The sequence below is a fragment of the Syngnathoides biaculeatus genome, chromosome 23 (genome assembly GCF_019802595.1).
Source record: "Syngnathoides biaculeatus isolate LvHL_M chromosome 23, ASM1980259v1, whole genome shotgun sequence".
Classification (NCBI taxonomy): Eukaryota; Metazoa; Chordata; class Actinopteri; order Syngnathiformes; family Syngnathidae; genus Syngnathoides; species Syngnathoides biaculeatus.
Window position 1 is genome coordinate 20704734 of NC_084662.1, and position 26070 is coordinate 20730803.

At 42.7% G+C, this 26070-nt stretch overlaps 2 protein-coding genes across 12 annotated transcripts in view; one reads left to right on the forward strand and one right to left on the reverse strand.

The window, feature by feature from the left end:
- The window catches only part of znf395b (zinc finger protein 395b), a 38787-nt gene extending 21079 nt beyond the window's left edge, over positions 1-17708 (forward strand). Inside the window, exons 6-10 of the mRNA XM_061812952.1 lie at positions 4338-4438; positions 4849-5137; positions 9161-9256; positions 11231-11337; positions 16481-17708. Of these exons, the coding sequence (XP_061668936.1) occupies positions 4338-4438; positions 4849-5137; positions 9161-9256; positions 11231-11337; positions 16481-16592 (705 nt within the window). The 3' untranslated portion in view covers positions 16593-17708. The remainder of the gene's footprint in view (positions 1-4337; positions 4439-4848; positions 5138-9160; positions 9257-11230; positions 11338-16480) is intronic.
- An 86-nt stretch (positions 17709-17794) lies between these two features.
- Positions 17795-26070, reverse strand: part of pnocb (prepronociceptin b) — a 53237-nt gene continuing 44961 nt past the window's right edge. For all 11 annotated transcript variants that reach the window (XM_061812738.1, XM_061812739.1, XM_061812741.1 and 8 more), the window contains one exon: positions 17795-20258. In XM_061812738.1, the coding sequence (XP_061668722.1) occupies positions 19623-20258 (636 nt within the window). In that variant the 3' untranslated portion in view covers positions 17795-19622. The remainder of the gene's footprint in view (positions 20259-26070) is intronic.

The following is a 26070-nucleotide window of genomic DNA, read 5'->3' on the forward strand; positions in this document are numbered from 1 at the left end:
TCTCTCTAACTTTATCTCCAAAACATCTAACTTTGGCTGTCCCTCTAATGAGTTCATTTCTAATCCTATCCAACCTGCTCACTCCTAGAGAGAACCTCAATATCTTCATTTCTGCCACCTCCAGCTCTGTTTCCTGTTGTCTCTTCAGTGCCACCGTCTCTAATCCGCACATTGTAGCTGCCCTCACCACAGTTTTATAAACTTTGGCCTTCATCCTAGCAGAGACTCTTATGTTACATAACACATCAGAAACTTTCCACCAGCTGTTCCAACCTGCTTGGACCCCTTTCTTCACCTCCTTACCATACTCGCTATTGCTCTGAATTGTTGACCCCAAATATTTGAAGTCATCCACCCTTGCTATCTCTTCTCCCTGTAGCCTCATTCTTCCCCCTCCACTCCTCTCATTCATACACATATATTCTGTTTTACTTCAGCTAATCTTCATTCCTCTCCTTTCCAGTGCATGTCTCCATCTTTCTAACTGTTCCTCCACCTGCTCCCTGCTTTCACTGCATATCACAATATCATCTACGAACATCATGGTCCAAGGGGATTCCAGTCTAACCTGATCTGTCAGCCTATCCATTACCACAGAAATCAGGAAGGGGCTCAGAGCTGATTCCTGATGCAGTCCCACCTCCACCTTAAATTCTTCCATCACTCCTACAGCACATCACACCACTGTTCTACTCCCTCATACATATCCTGTATTATTCTGACATACTTCTCTGCCACTCCTCTGTCATAGGCTTTCTCTAGATCCACAAAGACAGGGTGTCGCTCCTTCTGACCTTCTCTCTACTTTTCCTTTAACATCCTCAAGGCAAATAATGCATCTGTGGTACCCTTTCTAGACATGAAACCCTATTGTTGCACACAATTATCATGTCATCCAACTCCCAAACTTTTCCTGTCATAGTACCGACATTCGAAGTCCCCACATTCACTTGTAGGCTCTGTGCTTTCCTCTTCACTATCTGCCAAAGAACCTGCTTTCCGCCACTTCTTCGTCTTCGACCCCTAATAGTTGACTTTCCACTGGTGTTCTGCAGGCTAACGGTGCTGGACATTGTTAACCCTTGCTACGACCAATCTGGTATGGGATTCTTTGAACACATTTGTTTGGCAACATTTTTAGGGCTGCATTATATATCCATCCATCCATTTTCTGAGCCGCTTATCCTCACAAGCTTCATAGGAGTGCTGGAGCCTATCCCAGCTATCTTTGGGACGAGAGGTGGGGTACACGCTGAGCTGCTTGCCAGTCAGTCGCAGGGCACAAATAAACAAACATTTGCACTCACTTTCACACCAATGGGCAATTTAGACTCTTCAATTAAAGGTCAAGTGTCATCCCTATAAACATTCTAAAATAGATATTGGAATGAAAAATACATGTAACATTATTCACTTCAATATCTATACGAAAAAATAAATATGAGCAGAGAGTGCGTCATCCATGCGCAAAGTTGTGGAAGTATCATTTGACGACATCCAAGTGGTCGCCATATTGGCTACATCCCCTGTCCGTGACATCACCCCGGACATTCGCCATTGAAAACACGCAGTGGACCCCACTTATGCGAGACGAAAATGCTTGTAGTAGTCGTTGCATGCGGCTGCGTGCAGCATTGTCGGCAGCGTTGTTCGGAGCCGCCGCTGTCCGCGAGCCCGATGCACAGCCTTCCCCGAAGCTGTGACCACCGGACGGTTCCGCCTCGGCCAGGGTGGCTCATTTTCAGTGCCGAGGTAGCTTATCATGGAGCCGAGCCGGGCTGCTTTACAGCGTTGTTCATAGCTGCTGCTGTCCACGATGAACAACACCATCGAGCCAGGGCGCTTTACGGCGTCTTCGTCGGCAGTGTTCTTCAGAGCCGCCGCCCGGCTGGCGAGGTGACGCAGCAGCCTTCGCCAGCGAGCCTGATGGTGTCCGACGTGCACATCAAAACATTTAGCACACCTGTCATACGTACGCGGTTACATTATGAGAGTCCGATTACGTGGTCCGCCCCAAAGTATTATTGTTTTTAGTAGCTGTATACAGACCTACCTGACTGACGAAGCTCTCCCGGAGGTAACACTATTAGAAACAAACGAGTCCACTTGAGGGCAGTCCTGCCATGTACGTCACTTCCTGCGTCTTCTCGAAAACAAATCCCTCAAGAGGATTTTCATGGCGGGAGTTACAAAAAGCTGTATACGTCAAAATCCTGTTTTGTGGTGAAAAAAACGCATGGGTCCATGTCGGCTGCTGTTTTTTCATTAATAACATACTAAAAATTATGCATTTCATGACAGTGGCCCTTTAACCTACCATGGTGTTTTGGGAATGTGGTCGGAGTACCTGGAGAAACCAGCATCTGCTGGCGATGCCAAAAAAAAAACCCCAAACTTTTTTTTTTTGTTTTTTGATTGGCCAACAGGCCGGTAAACCACTACAATCGATCGGTCCCCGGCTACGGGACAGAAAGTGGAGCAATTATGATTCATAAGATTTGCATCTTTAATTCAATTTTTATTGATGAATAGAAATGTAGTTACTATGTTAATGATGTGATTGATGGAAAGTAAAGAAGTGAGAGTTGAGAGCAAATTTTCTCTTTATCTACTTGGTCACCCAGTGTGGAAAGTCAGTTGGACAATGCAGACAAATGAGAGGGGGCGTGTCTACTGTGTTTTTCTTTTTTTTTTTTAAATACTGCGGGCCCCTAAAGAATAGTCGGCAGGCTGCGCGAGCACTCCTACACTACACCATCAGTGACCTCATTTTTCAGCGTTCTTCAAATTTATCTGTCAAAGGATGAATGAAATTGTTTTTTATGATTGCCATAAAATGGTTGAGGTAGATGAAACTTCTTTCGACAAAGTTCTAAAACAAACTCATAAAAAGGCAATTACTGAGTAAGGCTTCAGAGCTTAGCGTTCAAAACACTGTTGAAGTCGATCAATCTTCTTTTGTCTGTTTTCCGCAAAGTTTGTTTTCGCTCAACCGATTCAAACTCAAAGAACAAAATCTACAGCTCATTCAAAACAAATGAGCGATTGCTTTTCTTATGCCAAACATTTTTTTCTGAAGATCACAGGCAAGATAATGCACAAAAAAAACGTAATAATGCATCACCGATGCCATGCTATCAATTCAAAACAAAGCATCAGATTCTGCTAGTATTACAACCACCTTTACTGCACAACACTCCTAAATTTCAGGAGTATTTGGGGGTTGCAGTGATAGTTGCGACTATATAGTAGTAACCCATGTTACATGCTTCCTCTTTTGCATTTTCTTTGACCATTGGCTACACCTCCCACTATACACAACTTCATGGAGACATTTGAGAGGGAAATGATATTTAGCAATATTTAAATTTCATTAATTAAAAAATATGTATTAAATCCTTAATGTTGACAAAAGAATCAAGACAAACTGTACCTGTAAGCTACTATTTAATCAATCACAGGTTGACTTCCTCTTACAATCTTATTCTCTTAATTCTTACCTAAACATTTTAGATGATTGTACTCTTCCTGTAAAACTATATGCAACGTTATGGCAAGATTTTTTTTCCAGTATGGAAGAATTTGAGCAGCTTGGTAAACAAGTGGTTAGAACATCTGCCTCAAAGTTCTGAGGACCAGGGTTTGATTCCTGGCTTGCCCTTGTGAGGTTTGCTTGTTCTCGACGTGCCTGCATGGGTTTTCTCTGGGCACTCCAGTTTCCTTCCACATCCCAAATACATGCATTAGTTGGAGAATAAATTGCCCCTAAGTGTGATTGTGAGTGTGACTATTGTCTGTCTCCATGTGCCCTGTGATTGGCTGGCGACCACTTTAGTGTGTACCCTGCCTCCTGCCCAAAGATAGCTGGTATATGCTCCAGCACTCCCGTGACCCTTGTGAAGATAAACACCTTAAGCGGTGGATGGATGAATTAATTGATTTGACTGAGTTTCCCAGCCTCAACCCCATCAAACACCTAACAGGATGAACTAGGATAGAGATTACGAGCCAGGTTTACTCAGCAAACTATCAATGGCCTGTAAAAAAAAAAAAAAAAAAAAAAAATCTTCCCTGAAGAGTCCAAGCTTCTGGGACCTACTTCATATCATGTGTCATTTTCAGTTTCCAGTTATCCTAATAGTTTATAAAATAGTCCACAAATCATATTTTAAGTGTGTTTAGTGTATGTTTTTGCATTGTTTATTTAATAAAATATTCGTCATGAATAACTTGGCTTTTTACAAAGTATTGAGATTTGATTATTTCACAATTATTCCATTTACAGTCTAGGATGTACCAGTACCCTGACTTAACATTGTCTATATTCTCTGTCACAGAGCTCTTTCAAAGGTTTGTACAAGTGTCTGTGGCCCAGTTGTGGCAAGGTCCTCACATCTTCCGTCGGAATCAAACGACACATCCGAGTGCTGCACCTTGGGTGAGTTTGTCTCTTCACTAGTTCATTACTTATTACATTTTGTATGAATATGAATTCTCCTCAAGTTATTTTTTCAAGTTGTTTCCATTAAGGAAAAAGATGTATCACTTGATTTGCTTTATGATGGATTTGTAGTAATATTTTGAAGGATGCTGAACAGCCATTATTTTTTCACTAGCTTCACCTTTAGTTTTTCTGTGCCAACCTTGCCATTGTAGACTGATGCAGACAGTTGAGATGCTTTCTGAGCTGGAAACCATCATTAAAAAATCAAGAAGGAATAAAAATTTTAAGTGGTCGGAGGTGCTCTGATAGTAACTGAACACGAAGAAACACTTTCGGATTGTATATCTGGGGCGCAATGGTGATTCTTTAGCTAACAGTTGAAAAAAAAATGCTTTTCTTGACAGCAACGGCTCAGATCAGTCACAGAGAGAGGAGGACTTCTACTACACGAAGATCTCCTGCGAGGCAGTGGATACCAGCATTGCACTAGTTCCTTCCCAGCAGGCTCTGGGACAAGCATCTCCTCTTAGCTGGGCCTCGTGCAGCTCACCCACTGTTTTGGCTGTTCAGATCCCAACCGCACACAGGCCAAGGTCCAACTCCAACTCTGGCCTGGGCACAAGCAGGCCCAGTCCGCTCAGCCAGTCAGCCCCCAGCAGTTTCTGGCAGATCCACACAGAGCACCTCTATCAGGTTAGTTTGGAGAACCGACGTTAGACAATCATCCATTGTCTATAGTGCTTATCCTCATTAGGGTTACAGGTGAGCTGGAGCCTATCCCAGCTGACAGTGGGTGAGAGGTACGGTACACCCTGGATTGCTCCTAGCCAAATGTAGGGCACAGAAACCCCATCTATCCATTTTCCAAGCCACTTATTCTCACAAGGATCGCGTTAGTGCTAGTGCCTATCCCAGCTACCTTTGGGCAAAAGGTGGACTACACCCTGAACTGGTTGCCAGTAGTCGCAGGGCACTTATCAACACCATCACTGAGTGGGAATCAATCCCACAGCTTGCACCAAAGTCAGGCGCGTGTACCACCACACCATCAGGGGCACTTTCAAATGCCGGGCACATAATGTGTGTACAAACGAAAGAAAGAAAGAAAGAAAGAAAGAAAGAAAGAAAGAAAGAAAGAAGAACCACAATCTCACCTATGCACAAGTTAGTCACATCAATAAACCTAACATAATTTTCTGGAATGTGGGAGAAGGCTCAGTGATTAATCCCACACTGGCAGTCGACTTGCAAACTCAACACAGGAAGTCTGGAGTCAACATTTAGCAGAACTATGTGGCAGACATGCTAACCACCAGAAGACCGTGATGCACAATAAAAATGTGTATCTCAATTTTTTTATTTGAAAAACAAAATTTGTTTACATAAAACCCAGATATACAGTATACACTAGTTCTGAATAACAGCAATGTGCACTTTCTAGTCCAAATCAAAACATGAGGACAAACTGTACAAGAAATGTGTTCCTATAGAGTTTATACAGGGTTCAATAAGTTAATTTTTTTAAGAAGAGTAGGTGTCAAACTGATGGCCCTTATTTACGTACAAAGGCAGCTGGTTATAGTGCATTCCTTTCTGACAGTCTCAGTAAAATGGGTTGTTCCAGTTGTTCAAGAAAAACATCCATACATCCATTTTCCTCACTTGGGTCGAGGGGTGCGACGGGGCCTATTCCAGCTGACTCTGGGCGAGGGGCGGGGTACACCCTGAACTGGTCGCCAGCCAATCACAGGACTTATATACAAACAACCATTTGCACTCACATGCACACTTACAAGCAATTTATAGTCTTCAATTTACCTACCCTGCATGTTCTGGGAATTTGGGAGGAAACCCACTCGGGCAAGGGGGGAAACATAAAAAATCCACACCGGTGGGGCCGGATTTGTACCCCTCAGAACCCTGAAGCAGATGTGCTAAAACACCCTATGTAAAATTGATTGGAAAATAGAGAGAAGCAGATGTGTCAAGTGCAGTAAATTATGGGCTCCTCAACTAAAATGAGCTCAAGTGCTTTAAAATGCCAATCAAAAAACTGGGAAGATGGAAGAGAACTGAACATTACCCTTCAAATGCATTGAAAAATAGCAAAAATGGTGAAGACTCGGCCAATCAGCTCCATTGGAGATGAAACACTAAAACTGCTGCCAGGATGCTACAACTTTAAAGTCATTTTTTTTTAAAGACATTTCTATAATTTAGAGGACAAATGTAGGATGTTTGAGGTGCATATTTTCATATGGATGAGGTTGAGCTGCACTATTTTTTTCTTCAAATGATTAAAAAAAAGGTGCTTGTTACTATATGAACAATCCATCATCCTTCCTGCTTTTTCTGTTTGAGGCAGTAGTGCTATCTCTAATATCTACAGTACACTGAGGTTGAAATATGAAAAGATTTGATGAACTCTCGTGAGAATTAATTGTCATAATGTATTGTTTCACTGGAGGCAGCCCTCATTGTATCAAATGTAATTAATCATTGTGAAATACTAACACTAATTAGCCTGTCACAGGATGGTGAGCGGTCATGTGATCTCGTTTTGAGTCTCTGTTGAAACTTCTCTGTCAAAATATTGATGGTCTGCTCAAAAAAGAATCTCAGAGGGCTTTTGGTGCAGAAATATAGTCAGGGGGGTTAATGTGCATTTCATCATTGGCCACTTTGTAGTGATGGTTTCCCTCAGAGGGCTGTTATGACTGAATATCATATAACTGCCCTATACATTAACTATAATCATACATTTCTGATGCATTTTGTATACCATGTACCTGTACATTGTCCTGCATTTAATTAATTATATACAAAGTATTTTTAACAACAAATTGACTGTGAAATCTAAAGTAAGTCAGGGAAAATATTGATGACCAAATATTGATGTAACAATTGTTTAATCTATGTTGATAAATAATCTGATAGGGGATGGAACTATTGCAATTAGGGCCTGATCGATATGGATTGCTTGAACGCGATTTCAATTGCAATATAGAGCAGAGTAAAATTCCAATAACTGATTAATTAACCAATTAATTTAAAATATATATTATGAATAAACCTGTGACACTCAGAAAATGGATGGATGGATAACTTATTTTTTGGTCTCGTTATGCATATAATAAATGTCATTGGCAGAAAGAACAGCTTGTTGTTTTAGTTTGTACTTTAAAATTTGTTTTACTTTACAATACAAATTACTTTACAAGACAACAACATTTTCCAAATATAAAGATATCCAAGTCACTGATGGTGCAGCGGTACACACACCTGACTTTGGTGCGGGCAGCGTGGGATCGATGTCGCTATCTGCCCTGCGACTGACTGGCGACCACTTCAGGATGTAGTCCGCCTTTTGCCTGAAGCTAGCTGAGATAGGCTCCAGCTTTCCCGTGACCCTTGTGAGGATGAGCGACTTGGATAATGGATGGTTGGAAGATATCCAAAGAATTTACAAAAAAAAAATGCCGATTCATTGGCAAACAAAAAGGGCCCTACTTGTCATATTTTGTCAAAACTAAAGAAAAACTGCAATTTTGGCACAGATTTACTCCCAAAATGAAATGAGCAGATTCTTTAACAAGAAAAATGAAGTAGACAGACATTGCTTTCATGCTGCCTTCAAAAATGCCGGATATGACCCCTGGGCCTGGAATTTGACACCTGCGCGTTACATAGTTATCCTGAATATGTATTGGATGGAGATAATAAGTCATTTCTTTAGGGATCACATTTTGCTGCTCACGTGCGTTTACGCCAAGGATGGGCAACTTGAATGATGGAGGGGGCCACAAGTTTTCGTCAGTGCTACCAGCGGGCAACACTGGACCTTGTATATCCTAACTAGATTTATGAAAAAATTCCATCTGAAAGGAAAATATCTGCATGTCCCTTCTTCATTGTACAAATGCACATCCCAGTATCTTAATATATATCCCACTGTAATGAATATATAAAACATCCACCCTTAAACAATTTTTTCATTTATTTATTTTTTTAATCTGTTTCTAGTGCTCGGCGGCATGGTGGCGCAGCTGGAAAGCGTTGGCCTCACTGTTCTGAGGACCCGGGTTCAATCTCGGCCCTCCCTGTGTGGAGTTTGCATGTTCCGCCCGTGCTTGCATGGGTTTTCTCTGGGCACTCCGGTTTCCTCCCTCATCCCAAAAACATGCAACATTAATTGGACACTCTAAATTGCCCCTAGGTGTGATCATGAGTGTGGTTGACTTTTAAATGATTGTGAAAATACAGTTGATGGAGTTCTTTTCTGTGGAGGGAAGGTAATTAATGAAGGTGCCATTATTTGTGCATAAACCTGACCTATAAATGTCTTTTCCTTTCAGCTTGTCCCGATAGGGGTCGCCACAGCGTGTCATTTTTTCCTTCTACTCTCATGCATTTTCTTCTCTAACACCCACTGTCCTCATGTCCTCCCTCACAACATCCATCAACCTTTTCTTTGGTCTTCGTCTCGCTCTTTTGCCTCGCTCTTCTGTTGGGTGAAATTAAGCCCGACACATTTTTGATACAATAGGTTAAACAGCCAGGTGAACAAATGCAGAGATACTAAGTTAGAATGAACTCGAACTAAATTAACTAAGGTAAACTCAGACCATTCACTATCGAGAGATGCAATCAAGTAGGGGGAGAATGAGCCAAATAGTATATCACACCTCACTGACACTCATGTGGTGTGTTTTATAGGCCTGTAGCCCCGTCCAGCCACCTCTGGCCCCCAGAAGTCCAGGGTGCCACAGTTTGACTACCCCAACCGCAGTGTCTGGCCACAATAACACACAGGTTGGTGTTCTTGCAGTCCAAATCTGTCCACCATATATGGATCTGAAAACAGAACATCTTTTTATGTCCTTTGTTTTAAATATACAGTATATGTTTTAGTCATTGCGATCACCAATGGTGATCATATGATTGCCCAGCCTCAATATCCCAACCTTTTGAATTTGTGCACGCCACAGAAGGAATTACTTTGCACAGTGGCATCAGAATATGTAGTCATATGAAGGTACGCTGAATTGCACAGATGTGTACTGTAGATGCATTACAAATACAGGCCTACTGTATTTTATTCAAGTGTTTTATTTTTATGCCTTGGAACTGTTTTTCACGGTCCCCATATAGAGCCAGACCTGGGGTGGGACTCAAAGCGCCTGGTGGCCGGGTCTGCACCCATGGGGCTCAGCTGGGGACAACCCTAAAGGGTCACGTAGGTCAACCTCCTCTTGGGATCACCATCTGGGGGAGGGGCCATGGGGTTTGTGTGTAGTATGAGCTGGGTGGTGGCCGAAGGCAGGGAACATGGCGATCCGATCCCCTGCTTACAGCAGCTGCCTCTAGGGATGTGGAACACCTCTCTGGCAGGGAAGAAGCCTGAGCTAGGGTGTTGGGTCGAGAAGTTCCGATTAGATATAGTCGGGCTCACTTCCACACACAGCTTGACTTCTGGTACCAATCCTCCTGAGATGAATTGGACTCTCTTCCACTATGGAGATGTCTACGGTGAGAGGCGCCGAGCAGGTTTTGGTATACTTATTGCCCCTAGCTCTGCGCCTGTATTTTGGGGTTCACCCTGGTGGACAAGACGGTAGCGTCCCTCTGCTTTCTGGTAGCGTGACGGATCCACTTCGCAGGACTCACCGTTTTTGAAGTCTGGCAGATATGTTATACATACATGACATTCATCATAACGGAAATAGCATTCCTCTCAGAGCTGCAGTGTTATAATAGACTAAACAGTTAAAAAAGAATAAATAGACTGGTCTGTCTAAAATACATACATTGTCACAGTCGTGGGTCAGCAGAGTGAAGAGGAGAAGCCAATCACATTCTTGGGTGGGCCCTGTTTTCAGCATGATGGTGTTGGAGGTGTTTTTGCTGACCTATCAGGGACTCCAACAGCCAGTTGGTCCCAGGTGTTCCAATTATAGGGGGATCACACTCCTCAGCCTCCCTGTTGAGGTCTATTCAGGGGTGCTGGAGAGGCGGGTCTGTCAGAAAGTCCAAACTCAGATTCAGGAGCAATGTGGTTTTCGCCTGACTGTGGAACAGTAGGCAGTGTCCTAGAGAGTGGTTGGGAGTTCGACCAACCAGTCTACATGTGTCTTGTGGACTTGGACAAGAGTGTTCCACCGCGTCCCTTGTGGAGTCACGTCAGAGGTCCACCGGGAGTATGGGGTACCGAATGGCCTGATGCAGGGTGTTCGGTCCCTGTACGACCGGTGTCAGAGTTTGGTCCACATTGCCAGAAGTAAGTCAGACTCATTTCTGGTGAGAGTTGGCATCCACCAAGGCTGCCTTTTGTCTGTTCAGTTCAGAACTTTTATGGACAGAATTTCTAGGCAGAACCGAGGCATAGAGGGGTCTGGTTTGGTGGCCCAAATATTGGATGTCTGCATTTTGCAGATAATGTGGTTCTTTTGGCTTCATCCAGCCGTTATCTTCATTTGTCACTGGAACAGTTCACAGCAAAATGTGAAGCGGCTGTGATGAGAATCAGCAACTCCAAACCTGAGACCATGGTGGCGGAGTTCAAGTATCTTCGGGTCGAGTTCACAAGTGAGGGAAGAATGGTAGTTTGTAGTTTTTCTGGTATGTGGCCGACTGACAGTTGAAAATATCACTGTGCCATTCCATAATATGTCCAGTTTTTAAAATGTGTTTCTCTACCACTGAAAAATGCAGCAACACAGAGTCTGAGTCCCGAATCTTGCCCTTCCATCTATTAAAGAATGCCGCTGCGGTCGTCTATCTCCTCAGATGGTGAAACCTCGCTGTCGGTCTGTCAGTGTTGGGGAGCAATGGCTTCAACAGAACAGGCTCCAGACAATGAGCGTGTCACCCTCACGCACTCACTGCTCTTTCAGGTGAGACGTCACATATCTCTGCCGCCGCTTCATCGACATATCCCGCCTGCCATTAAGATTTCAGCTGTACTGAAGTTCACGCTGTCCAAACACATCACATTCCAAATGACAACACATAGCTGTAGGGACTCTGCAGAAAGGTCAATACCCATTTTCTTTCCAGTAGCCGCAAGATAAATATTTAGGTTTGTCAGTTTACAAGATGGGCATCGCACTGGAGAAGGAACAATGCGTCTCAAATCTGAGTTGTCCTATTCAAACTGCTAAGGCCTGACAGCACGCTTAACTTTTGCTTTGCCTTTTTAAATTTCCCAGAACGTGCGGGACAGGTTGGAGTACTGTTTGTTTTTGTATGAAAAGATTCATTATGTTGTTGTAAAAAAAAAGTGCCAGACACAACGGATTTCAAAAACAGCACTGTAAAAGCATTTTGTCTGGCAAATCTGTTATGAACTATATTCTAATTGTAACATTTTAAGATGCATGGGTTATCTTGATAAACATAATGAATACATTTGATAGCTTTCTGTAAGTTTCTTTTACAATAATATTGTTATTTGTGAGAATAATTGTTAGTCCATTTAAACTTTTACTGTAAGTAGTGGTGCAAAATGATCTTTCCCCTTTCCTGGGCACTTGACTTCTTGCAGCTAGTAAAAGTGCTTAATTGGACACGAGACTGAGCAAAGGAAGCCCATGTTTGACAGGGAACCCGCACATTTTGACATTTTGGGGTTACTTGACCCTGGCAATGAAGGCGATAAGGTGGTAAATGACACTTTTTGTTCTGCAAGTAGATTGAGAAATCCACACAGCCAGAAAAAATGCGTAGCTGGGCGCCTTTTTTGACGTAAACACATTAGAAAAAGTTGTGGCTTGTACTGTATACTTTATAATGTATTACTCTATTTTATTGATCATATTATGTTTCGATATGTTATTGTAATTATTGGTGGCACGGTGGATCAGCTGTAAAGTGTTGGCTTCACAGTTCTCAGGTCCCGGGTTCAATCCCGGACCCGCCTGTGTGGGGTTTGCATGTTCACCCCGTGCCTGCGTGGGTTTTCTCCGGGCACTACGGTTTCCCCCCACTTCCCAAAAACATGCAACATTAATTGGACAGTGTAAATTGTCCCAAGGCGTGATTGTGAGTGCAGCTGTTTGTCTATGTGCCCTGCAGTTGGCTGGCAACCATTTCAGGGTGTACTCCACCTCCTCCCGTTGACAGCTGGGATAGGCTCCAGCACTCACGCAACCCTCATCAGCTAAGAAAATTGATGGATTGTAATTACCATTTTTTAATAAGGATGTAGGATCTAATAGTACGTCATTAGAAATATAGACACCTGATTAAGATTGAATACTCTCCGCTGTTGGTGAAATACATCTGAAAATGTCCTCTGTACCACAGCTGTGCAGTACTTGCTTTAAAATCCAATATATTCACTCTATTATGAAAGTAGAGTATGGCTACGTACAGATATTGTACGTAACAAGATATTGTACGTAACAAGATATTAAGCAAAACAGGTCAGAAAATCAACATATAGTGAAGAAAATAAGTATTTGAACACCCTGCTATATTGCAAGCTCCCCCCACTTAGAAATCATGGAGGGGTCTGAAATTTTCATCATAGGTGCATGTCCACTGTAAGAGAGATAATCTAAAAAGAAAAATCCAGAAATCACAATGTATGATTTTTTTTAAATGATTTTTTTTTTTGTGATACAGCTGCAAATAAGTATTTGAACACCTGTCTATCAGCTAGAATTCTGACCCTCAAAAACCTGTTAGTCCGCCTTTAAAAGTCCACCTCCACTCCATGTATTATTCTGAATCAGATGCACCTGTGTGAGGTCGTTAGCTGCATAAGATACCTGTCCACCCCATACAATCAGTAAGACTAAAACTTGATTGGACTTTTTATTTTTACTTTTCGCTCTGTTTTCCATCAGACTCACATGAAGGTTTACGTAAAATATGAATTCTTCTTCTTTTCCTTTCGGCTTGTCCCGTTAGGGGTCATCTTTTGCCATCTTAGCCTATCTCCTGTATCTTCCTCTCTAACCCCAACTGCCCTCATGTCTTCCCTCACCACATCCATAAACCTTCTCTTTGGTCTTCCTCTCGCTCTTTTGCCTGGGAGCTCCATCCTCAGCATCCTTCTACCAATATACTCACTCTCTCGCCTCTGTCATGTCCAAACCATCGAAGTCTGCTCTCTCGAATCTTGTCTCCAAAACATCCAGCTTTGGCTCTCCCTCTAATGAGCTCATTTCTAATCCTATCCAACCTGCTCACTCCGAGCGAGAACCTCAACATCTTCATTTCTGCCACCTCCAGTTCAGCTTCCTGTTGTTTCTTCAGTGCCACCGTCTCTAATCCGTACATCATGGCCGGCCTCACCACTGTTTTGTAAACTTTGTCCTTCATCCTAGCAGACACTCTTCTGTCACATAACACACCAGACACCTTTCGCCAGCTGTTCCAACCTGCTTGGACCCGTTTCTTCACTTCCTGACCACACTCTCCATTGCTCTGTATTGTTGACCCCAAGTATTTGAAGTCGTCCACCCTCGCTATCTTTTCTCCCTGTAGCCTCACTCTTTCCCCTCCACCTCTCTCATTCACGCACATATATTCTGTTTTACTTCGGCTAATCTTCATTCCTCTCCTTTCCAGTGCATGTCTCCATCTTTCTAATTGTTCCTCTGCATGCTCCCTGCTTTCACTGCATATCACAATATCATCTGCGAACATCATGGTCCAAGGGGATTCCAGTCTAACCTCATCTGCCTATCCATTACCACTGCAAACAGGAAGGGGCTCAAAGCTGATCCCTGATGCAGTCCCACCTCCACCTTAAATTCCTCTGTCACACCTAAGGCACACCTCACCATTGTTCTGCTGCCATCATACATGTCCTGTACTATTTTAACATACTTCTCTGCCACACCAGATTTACGCATGTAATACCACAGTTCCTCTCTTGGTACTCTGTCATAGGCTTTCTCTAGATCCACAAAGACACAATGTAGCTCCTTCTGACCTTCTCTGTACTTTTCCACGAGCATCCTCAAGGCAAATAATGCATCTGTGGTACTCTTTCTAGGCATGAAACCATACTGTTGCTCGCAGATACTTACTTCTGTCCTGAGTCTAGCCTCCACTACTCGTTCCCATAACTTCATTGTGTGGCTCATCAATTTTATTCCTCTATAGTTCCCACAGCTCTGAACATCCCCTTTGTTCTTAAAAATGGGAACTAGAACACTTTTCCTCCATTCTTCAGGCATCTTTTCGCCCGCTAGTATTCTGTTGAATAAGTTGGTCAAAAACTCCACAGCCATCTCTCCAAATTGCTTCCATACCTCTACCGGTATGTCATCAGGACCAACTGCCTTTCCATTTTTCATCCTTTGTAGTGCCTTTCTGACATCCCCCTTAGTAATCATTTCCACTTCCTGGTCCTTCACTCTTGCCTCTTCAACTCTTCCTTCTCTCTCATTTTCTTCATTCATCAACTTCTCAAAGTATTCTTTCCATCTATTTAGCACACTACCGGCACCAGTCAACACATTTCCATCTATATCCTTAATCACCCTAACCTTCTGCACATCCTTCCCATCTCTATCCCTCTGTCTGGCCAACCTGTAGAGATCCTTTTCTCCTTCTTTCGTGTCCAACCTGGTGTACATGTCTTCATATGCCTCTTGTTTAGCCTTTGCCACCTCTACCTTTGCCCTACGTCGCATCTCGATGTACTCCTTTCGCCTCTCCTCAGTCCTCTCAGTATCCCACTTCTTCTTCGCTAATCTCTTTCCTTGTATGACTCCCTGTATTTTGGGGTTCCACCACCAAGTCTCCTTCTCCCCTTTCCTACCAGATGACACACCAAGTACTCTCCTGCCTGTCTCTCTGATCACCTTGGCTGTCGTCGTCCAGTCTTCCGGGAGCTTTGGTTGTCCATCGAGAGCCTGTCTCACCTCTTTCTGGAAGGCCGCACAACATTCTTCCTTTCTCAGCTTCCACCACATGGTTCTCTGCTCTACCTTTGTTTTCTTAATCTTCCTACCTACCACCAGAATCATCCTACATACTACCATCCTATGCTGTCGAGCTACACTCTCCCCTACCACTACTTTACAGTCAGTAACCTCCTTCAGATTACATCGTCTGCACAAAATATAATCTACCTGCGTGGTTCTACCTCCGCTCTTGTAGGTCACTATATGTTCCTCCCTCTTCTGGAAATAAGTGTTCACTACAGCCATCTCCATCCTTTTTGCAAAGTCCACCACCATCTGTCCTTCAAAGTTCCTTTCCTGGATGCCGTACTTACCCATCACTTCTTCATCGCCCCTGTTTCCTTTACCAATATGTCCATTACAATCTGGACCAATCACAACTCTCTCACTGTCTGGGATGCTCAGAACTACTTCATCTAGTTCCTTCCAGAATTTCTCTTTCAACTCTAGGTCACATCCTACCTGTGGGGCATAGCCGCTAACCACATTATAGATAACACCCTCAATTTCAAATTTTAGTCTCATCACTCGATCTGATACTCTTTTCACCTCCAAGACATTCTTAGCAAGCTCTTCCTTTAAAATAACCCCTACTCCATTTCTCTTCCCATCTACTCCGTGGTAGAATAATTTAAAGCCTGCTCCCAAACTTCTAGCCTTACTACCTTTCCACCTGCTCTCTTGGATGCACAGAATATCAACCTTTCTCCTAATCATCATGTCAACCAACTCCTGAGCTTTTCCTGTCATAGTCCCAACATTCAAAGTCCCTACACTCAGTTGTAGGCTCTGTGCATTCCTCTTTTTCTTCTGACGCTGGATCCGGTTTCCTCCTCTTCTTTGTCTTCGACCCACAGTAGCTGAATTTCCACCGACGCCCTGCAGGTTAGTAGTGCCGGGGGCGGGCGTTGTTAACCCGGGCCACGACCGATCCGGTATGGGATTCTTTAGATGAACGCTCATATTTGTTTGGCACAGTTTTTACGCCGGATGCCCTTCCTGACGCAACCCTCTGCATTTATCCGGGCTTGGGACCGGCCTACAGATTGCACTGGTTTGTGCCCCCATAGGGCTGCATTTCCGTAAAATATGAATGCCCTTGTTTAATTTGCAGGAAAGGTCGCGGGGAGGCCAAGAAATGTCGTAAGGTGTATGGAGTGGAGCGCAAGGACCAGTGGTGCACTGCCTGCCGTTGGAAAAAAGCCTGCCAGCGTTTCCCCGACTAAACAACACATTGGATAGATGGATAGATGGATGGATGCATGAATGGATAGGTGATAAAATACAATTTTATCAGATATAGTGTATAAAATGAGAAAATATTTCTTTTCACATGTCATTGATTATGTTGTCGTTGTTTTTTTTTTTCCACAAAGCGTGTTTCATAGGGTGACAGACAGTTTTTTTTTTTTTTAATAAGACAATTTGAGTTCCACAAATTCATATCGGAACATCCAGAACCGAAACTGCTTTGGCGGTGGGAAAAATATTTTTAAGTGTTGATAATGTGCCGAAGAGTAAGTTTGCAGTAACTAATTTAAGAAGCAGATGCTTGCTGAAATCAGGAAGAAGTGTGAAAACAAGCCTTAATGTTTCTGTGGTTTCTTGCAGCGAAAAAAAAAAGTAGTTTGGAGGAGGGGGGGGTGGTACAATGGCTGGATCCATTCCAATCTCTTCAAGCGAAGCAAATTTATTCGTAAGGGGCATTTCATACACAAGTGTCGCTCAATGTCCTTTACCAGATGAAAAGCATTTAAATACAAAGAAAGAAAACATTTAAAACAGAGGGGCAAAATAAAGCCTTCTGATTTCTCTGCCCATTTATTATTTGTCTGTTTCTCGTTCCCTTGGGCAATGAAGGTTTGTGTACGTTTGTAACCTGCCATGATGCTAACTGTTGGCTGATGATCGTGTGACGTACTCGGCCTACAATACTCCGACTTTATCCCGATGTCATATTATTATATTACAGCCCTTGTGTACAGTATTAGTCTGCTTAGATTGCTTGTTTGTTTAATCCAACACTCTTCCGGTGGTTTATGATGTATATTATATTGTGAGCTTTGATCATTGTACAAGTATTTTGTACCTTTTTTAATGTCTCATCAAGCCCATGTTTTTGCGTTCTTTTTTCATGTTTGTGGCACTTTGGCGGGATGTGAAGTCATGCAGATAAGCTACAGCACATTTGGTTTCGTTGAACCAGATTGCTTCCATAAAAAATGATCCTCTTCCTGCCCGTACAGTGGCAAACAATCATTGTTGATGGTTGTTTGTAATGGTTGTGATGAAAGGGTTTTTAAAAGCAATAAAGAAAAGAAAATTATATTGTCACAAATAAATCCAAACACTGATGAATTTGAGATGCTTTTCTTTCCTGCATGACAGTCCACAAAAGAAATAGCAAACTATTTTATTCTTGTTTTTTTCTATACACAATTTTAGCAAGACTTCCAACAATGATTTTTAATGTTAAAATTGTTGAAATTGACATTGCATTCACAAATGTCATGATGTGATGTGAGAAACACACACACATGCATGTGCACCGTTTCTCAGGCACGCTCTACACACACACACACATAAACACACATACTCACACACACTGTACCAACATCATTACATCTCAGAATACACTATTAAGATGTAAAACAATGACTGTGGCTGCGAGTAAAGGAAAATGAACTTTTTTTCCCCCACTTTTTTTTTTTGGACAATAATGACCATGACTGACATGCACCGTTAATTCCTCCCCTCTGCTCTTAAAAGACACATTAAGATGGTGTCATTTAAAACTCCTTTGCCTTTCCACGGTGTGCCACACACACAATGACAGGCCCAGGCCATTTCCAGCTCCATTGACCTCAGTACAAATTAGTCTTTCCTTTCTTGGGTTTTCCGTATTACAATACTGTATGTTGGACATGTGACTTCATTTCTGCAGCATCACAGTGTTAGAAATTTTCAATTACTAGTAATAAGGGAAAATCTACGAACTAACCATTGACTTTTCTTTTTAAACTGCCATTTTGTCAAAACTCCCTAATAATTTTCAGAGGGGAGAAAGTTCCAGGAGCTAACTATGTAATTTCGGTCTCATTACACAGAGAGAGTTCAGAGCAAATGGTTTGTTGTGCTTTCTAATTTCATCGTGACTGCAGTGGGGTGGGGGTGGGGGGTTAAATCCACATTAACCACGTTATTGGCAGCATGCATCCTTCTGAGACGCTAGAGGGCAGTATTATTTCACCTTAAAAGGCTCCAAGGTACGTAAAGCATTGTTTCTTTTTTTTAGAAAAGAGATGCAATTTGGTGATGTGTCAGGTAGAAAAATCTTGAAATCGATTTCTGGCCTTTAATTCGTGAAGCATAAATGGCAGGAGAAAAATCAACAGTCCGGTGTCAATTAATAATCTCTGGAAGTCCAATTACAGCACAGGTGTGTCAAACTTAAGGCCCCTAAGAGCCCACTGTCCGTGTCGTCTTATGTGGACCATGAAGGTTCACCATGAAAAGAGTTTAGATCCAAACAAGTAATGGGCCCAATTTAATTGAACCTTCATATAATAAACTCACCCCCAGTAATGTAGAAACATTCACGTTGTAGTTTAAATGCTTGTTTGAAGGTTATGAATTTTTTTTTTAGGTTTTCTTTCATCCTGTCTGACATTTTGGAAATAATGTCATTGTTGGATGCCTGTAAGAAGCAGAGCGCGGTGATTGAATCTCTTGCTTTCGAAGGAGAAAAGTCACTACACATTTTCAGTATGTTGCAAAATGTGTCGGGGGAAGCAGCACTAGGCTTCAGCACAATCACAGCTCCACAAACTCCACTCTTGTGAGTTTGGGGATAGCATTCGGCCCAATTCAAAAGAAAAACTAGAATATTGAACGCCCAAGTCTAGACATTTCAATTTATTCAACGCAGCTAATGAAAGCTGGCTTGGCTGTCTGGGCTCCCAAACTAAAGTGCAAATGACTTTTAAGTACCATTCTTGGAAGTGCATTCAAAAGTCACACCTTGTTTTTCCAATCTCATTTGGCCCTGTCTATCTCATTACACCAACACACAAGAATATATTCAATTGCACTTATCTAATTCTTTTATTTCACAGGACGGCATGTTAAATATTGATCATGGTCAAAGCATTCCTTGTTTAACTCATTGGACACAAAGAGCTGATGACAATGGAGAAAGTCACAGTTCAGACTGTTGAAAAGATGACTGAGGTATGCGGAGATTTTGGGTAACATGTTTACAGTTTGTTTTGCCTCCAAACTCTTGTTACCGGGTAGATGTTGAAACGGCCGCTGCGGCTGCTCCTCATGCCAAGGTACTGCCTGAGCAGCTGGTTGACCCGTTTCTGACTGTTCCATTTTCGGGCAGATTTGCGGACGCCTATGAAGCCTCCGTAGCGCTTCTGTAGGTGTCTCGCGGGGGAACCGATCAACTTCCTGTAACCGTGGCGGCCCCGCTGAAAGCCGCCAAAGCGTTTGGATAAGCTGATGGACTTTGAGCTTTCATCCTGCTCGCTGACTTTACCACTTTCACTCTGCGCGCCTTCGCTGTCATCCAGATGGAGAGCCAGACTCTGCATGTCCTCCCCCGCCTCTGAGGATTCTAGCAGTGATGAGTCATACTGGACATGTCGTGGCTCAAAATGGGCCTCATCCAGGTCCTCATTCTCATCTTGGAAAGGTTGCGCCGCTGCAGATTGCAGTTCACTGTCAGAGGCCAGATCCAGAGAGGTCATTTGCAGCTCTCCCACCATGCTTTTGAGCAGGGCGCCTTCCTCGGATAATGGAGGGTAAACTGCAAGCTTTAGGGCGCGTTCACACAACTCCCAGGTGAGCGAGGAGGAGACCTGACCCTTGCACTCCAAAAAGCATGCCTGTAGAAAGAAGGAATCAGCTTGTGTTAATACAGATAGTTGACATGGCTGGGGTACAAGTACAAAGCATCCATCCATCCATCCATTTTGTAGAGCAGCTCATTAGGGTTAAGGGCAGCTGGAGCCAACCCAGCTGACTTGTGGGAATCTAAATGCAATCCCCATTTGGCCCACGGGTCAGATTGTGGACACATTGCTGATTTAGAGCATGGCCACGTGTGGAAAAATAGAAGGAAGTGTACATGAGACATGGCAAAGTCAATTGGATATGATGCAGGTCACCAGTTTCCAACCAGGCTGCCACGGTACCCAAGTGTTTTTTAAGAGATCATCGTCCAAAGATTCTAATTATTGTTAACAAATAGAGTATATATTTTTTCATCACCAACAGCAAAAGCTAGTGAAAGGCAGTACAAAGCTCCTCCATTAGATGGCAGAAAACACACTAAGAAAGTAAACTTCCATCCAGCCATTTTCTGAGCCACTTATCCTCACTCGGGTTGCGGGAGTGCTGGAGCCAACCCCAGCAGCTGTCATCGGGCAGGAGGCGGGGTACACTCTGAACTGGTTGCCAGCCAATCGCAGGGCACATGGAGACAGACAACAGTTAACCTCACAATCACACCTAGGGACAGTTTAGAGTGTCCAATTCATGTTGCATGTTTTTGGGATGTAGAAGGAAACCGGAGTGCCCAGAGAAAACGCACGCAGGGACATGGAGAACATGCAAAGTCCACATAGGTGGGGCCGGGATTTGAACCCAATTCCTCAGGCCAACACAAAAGAGCTGCACCACTGTGCCACCACATTGAGATGAGATGGTGCTGTGTCGTGAGATTTGTCATATGTAAAATGGGTGCTTTCCCTCAGTGAAAGGAAACTGAATGTCACCATATGCTAAATAGTTCAAAGTCCATCCATCCTTCCATCCATCTATTTTCTAGACAGGTTTTCATTACGGTTGCGGGCAGCCGAGTGCACAGATGTATTGGGTCAGGTGCTCAAAGGGCAGCCGTTGTCAAAATTATTCACCCATACATCCATTTTCTTAGCCGCTTATCCTCACAATGGTTGCAGGAGTGCCGGACCCCATCCCAGCTATCAATGGGCAGGAGGCAGGGCACACCCTAAACTGGTTGCCAGCCAATCGCACGGCAGAAAACCGGAGTCCCCGGAGAAAATCCACACAGGCAGGAGGAGAACATGCGAACTCCATACAGGCGGGGCTGGGATTGAACCAGGTTCCTCAGAACTGTGAGGCCAACACTTTATAGCTGCACCACCATGTGCCACAAAATCATCCATGCTATTAAAATAGAACAGTATCTTTTTGATCTTTTGTATTTATTTCTCTAAACACCATCAACACAGTAAATAAAACTATTAAAATAGGTGAAAAGAAGCTATAGTGGATATAAAAGGTCTACACACCCCTGTTCAACTGGCATGTTTTTGCGCTGCATAAAAATGGGACCCTGAGAAATCTGTTTAAAACGTTTTTCAAATATTAGTTAACCCACAACCTGTACCACTTATCTGAGAACACAGCTGCACAAGTGTACACACCCTCTTATAAACGGGGGTTTGGCTGTGTTTAGAATTGGGCAATCACATTCAAACACGTGTTAAAAGGGGTCACCACACACTTGCCATCATTTAAAGTACCTCTGCTTCACGTGGGAGCATATGTAGCATTGTCCCAAGAACTCAAACGGAAAAAAATGGCTCATTAAAAATCTAAATACTTTGGAGGAATTGATGACAGAGAGGATCATTTATTTTTATTTTAAATCCATTTATTAAGGTGGGGGAAATGGGCTTCACACAAAAGGGGACTTTTTTCACCCAAGACAAAAGGGTAGGTGAGTAACACTACAAGGGCTGTGCACATTCCTGGGCATGGACATTCACATTGTTTTTCTGGCACTTTTTTCATCAATAAGAGGGTGCTAAAAAAAAAAAAAAAAAGCACATCATCAAAATCAGCACCATTGATGCAAAGCGATTCATCATCCATGATGTAAAACGTCACCAAGTTCATGTCATGTTGAACATGTCTCAGGCTCACAAGGACTTGCGCTGATTGTCCGACTTGTCAGGAAGTTAATTGGGCTCCCCCCTTACGCAGCATTCACAGCACAGGAAAAGTCATGAACTAATAGAACATGTCCATCATGTGTTCAATGTGACATCTACTTCAGCACAGTGAGTGACAGAAGCAAATGAGCACAAAGTACAAATTTTGATGTCTTTTTTTTAGACAGGGTCTTCAACCTAGAGAAATATCTGACAAATGATCTATGATATTTTGAAAATCTACTTTTAATATCGAGAGAAGTTTTTCAGTGAAAGTTTAGTGACCTTTATATCGTCACATTTGGCTTCTTCTTCTTTTCCTTTCAGCTTGTCCCGATAGGGGTCGCCACATTGTGTCATCTTTTTCCATCAAAGCCTATCTCATGCTTCCTCTTCCTCTCTAACACCAACTGTCCTCATGTCCTCCCTCACAAAATCCATCAACCTTTTCTTTGGTCTTCCTCTCGCTCTTTTGCCTGGCAGCTCCATCCTCAGCACTCTTCTACCAATATACAGACTCTCCCGCTCCTGGGCATGTCCAAACCATCGAAGCCTGCTCTCTCTAACCTTGTCTCCAAAATATCCAACTTTGGCTGTCCCTCTAATGAGCTCATTATTATTATTATCCTATCCAGCCTGTTCACACCAAGCAAGAACCGCAGCATCTTCATTTCTGCTACCTCCAGTTCTGCTTCCTGTTGTTTCTTCAGAGCCACCATCGCTAATCCGTGCATCATGGCCTCACCACTGTTTTATAAACTTTGCCCGACATCCCGGCAGAGACTCCTCTGTCACAGAGAACACCAGACACTTTCTGCCAACTGTTCCAACCCACTTGGACCCATTGCTGCACTTCCTTACCACATTCTCCATTTCTCTGTATTGTTGACCACAAGTATTTAAAGTCATCCACTCTCGCTATCTTTTCTCCCTGGAACTTCACTCCACTCCTCTGAGTCACGCAAATATATTCTGTTTTACTCCAGCTAATCTTCATTCCTCTCCTTTCCAGTGCATGCGTCTTTCTAATTGTTCTTCCGCCTGCTCCCTGGTTTCACTGCAGATCACAATATCATCTGCAAACATCATGGTCCAAGGGGATTCCAGTCTAACCTTGTCTGTCAGCCTATCCATTACTACCGCAAACAGGAAGAGGATCTACGCGGATCCCTGATACAGTCTCACGTCCACCTTAAATTCTTCTGACACAACTAGGGCACATCTCACTGCTGTCCTGCTGTCTTCATACGTGTCCTGTTCTGTTTTAACATATTTCTCCGCCACACCAGACTTGCGTATTCAGTACCACAGTTCCTCTCTTGGTACTCTGTCATAGGCTTTCTTTAGGTCTACAAAGACACATTGTAGCTCCTTCTGACTTTCGCTGTATTTTTCCACTAGCATTCTCAATGTAGATAATGCAACTGTGGTACTCTTTCCAGGCATGAAACCATAATGTTGCTCGAAGATACTTTTGTCCTGAGTGTAGCCTCCACTACTCTTTCCCATAACTTCATTTCGTGGGTCATCATCTTTATTCCTCTATTGTCTCCACAGCTCTGAACATCGCACTTGTTCTTAAAAATCATCACATTTGGCTACATGCCTAAAATCTCTCTGAGACTCATAATACAACAACGGGCATTTTATGTTCGAAATCTAAAGTAAGTGTAAAGTCTAAGTTAATGAATACTACACTTACAGAGGTCGATTTGTTTCCCCTCTAAATAGGAGAGTCACTTACATGTTCCTGAAATTCGTGAAGCACATCTTCCCTCCCAGAGGTCCTTGACTTAAAATCGTCAGTTTGACGTGAGAACCACAGCCCATTTACTTATCAAATCTTGGTTAAATGAGATGAATTGTTATCGGAAACCTGCAGACATCGAAGCGGATGAGCGCGGAGGGAGTTCTTCTGCGAAGCTATCAACGGAAATTAATTATCCATCCTAAATGAAATGAGCACAGCAGGGGATTCTCCACGTCAGATCAATGAAACAATCTAAAGGAGTTTATGACTTAGAGGCAAGGTGTGTATGGGTCATATTTTCATTATCTTGTGAGGACCAGAGATTATAACAAATAAACAAAAAAGGGTTATGGACATCCTTTACTTTTTTGTTTTTTAAAAAGTGCTTTGTAAACTATAGGATTAAGTGCTTCATGGCATAAGTAACCATTTTGAGAACATAGAGGAGAGTCCTCCCTGGTGTTTTAATAGCATCTGGACATGCTTTTGTCCCCAGAAACCGAGATTTATAGTGCACTTTACACATCCTATTTATTGTCCTATTGAAAGTTGCTCATTTCCAGGCACTCGCCTAGTTTCATGCTTGCTGGACAATGCAGGCATGCAAGATAACCTCGTTTCGTAACAGCTGCATTATTGACTGTGTTGATTGATTTAAGAGAAGGAAATACAGAAGATAAACCTCTATCTTTCCTTAATTGAATGAATAATTTTGGTCACAGGTTCCCTTTATTTGTCTTGAGCACCTGCCCCCAAAACTTTTCACACTTCGCTGTGTATATGCAATGCACGGCCGCATATACACACGTCAGTGTGTCGATAATTTTACCAAGCAGTCGAGTACTGTCTGTATGTGCCTACTGTCATAAGATAAAAGTTTTAGCTAACAATAATCCTTGCATCCAACAAAAGTCAACCTCCATGATAGTGCCTCTGAATTGATAGTTTTTACAGTCCAGCAGACTTAAAAGTAGCACTGGATCTTCACTAAATCTAGTTTGTCAGATCACAGGCAGAGAAAACTGTTGGGGAGGGGGACGGGGGGGAGGGGTACGATGTAAATTACCAGCTTGCTCACAAACTCATTTTCAAAAATACCCAGATCACAAAATATTTATTTTTGTGTTTTTAATTTGACACCTGATATGTTGGCAGGTAATCCGGAGGAGCTTTTTTTTTCCTGTAAGAGGATGTCAACCCAACGTACTGTACATGATTCATTATGAGGTAGAACACTTTCACGCTAAATTATTAGCAATTTGCAATTTCAATATGTAGGCTAAGATTTAATCATAGTATTATCAAAAGTACTTGGGTAGTTTCCATGGTAACCACAGCAAATAGTCTTGAGCTCTGATAAAACAATAAGGACATTTATGATTGTAGCACCAGCGATGAAGCCATGTTTCTGCCAATACAACATTATAACGTTAATTAGTTTTTATTGTAGTTGGCGCATCGGCCTCACAGAGGTTGCTGGTTCGAATCTCACGTGATTTCATCTGACTTTTGGTGGGGTTTACCATGGACTGGTGGACATTCAGGCCCAAGGCTCTCCATCAATATGCAGACATGATTATTTAACTAGGGAATAGTTATTCAGTGTCAATATGTACATAGTACTCTAATTGCAGCTTTATGCAATGCCAGGTGACCTTTGTTGCTTGTACTGGTGGACATTGCAATAATGATGGGGGACCTGTGCACGTAACCTGATGAACATTACTTTGGAAATCAATACCAGCCCTACTTAAACAAATTTGGCTTGTTATTGGGGCTGCATGATAACGGGGGAGAGGGGGGTGACAATTTTCTTTAACCCTTCAATACAAATTGCAAGTTTACAATTACACAATATACACTAGCACACATTTGTCTTTTCCCTTCTCTTCAAAAACACAAACACAAAAGTATCCGCAGTCATTTGTATGAAGTCTTTCTGTATTTAAACGCACTATAGTATTGAACAACAGTCCAGCCAGACAT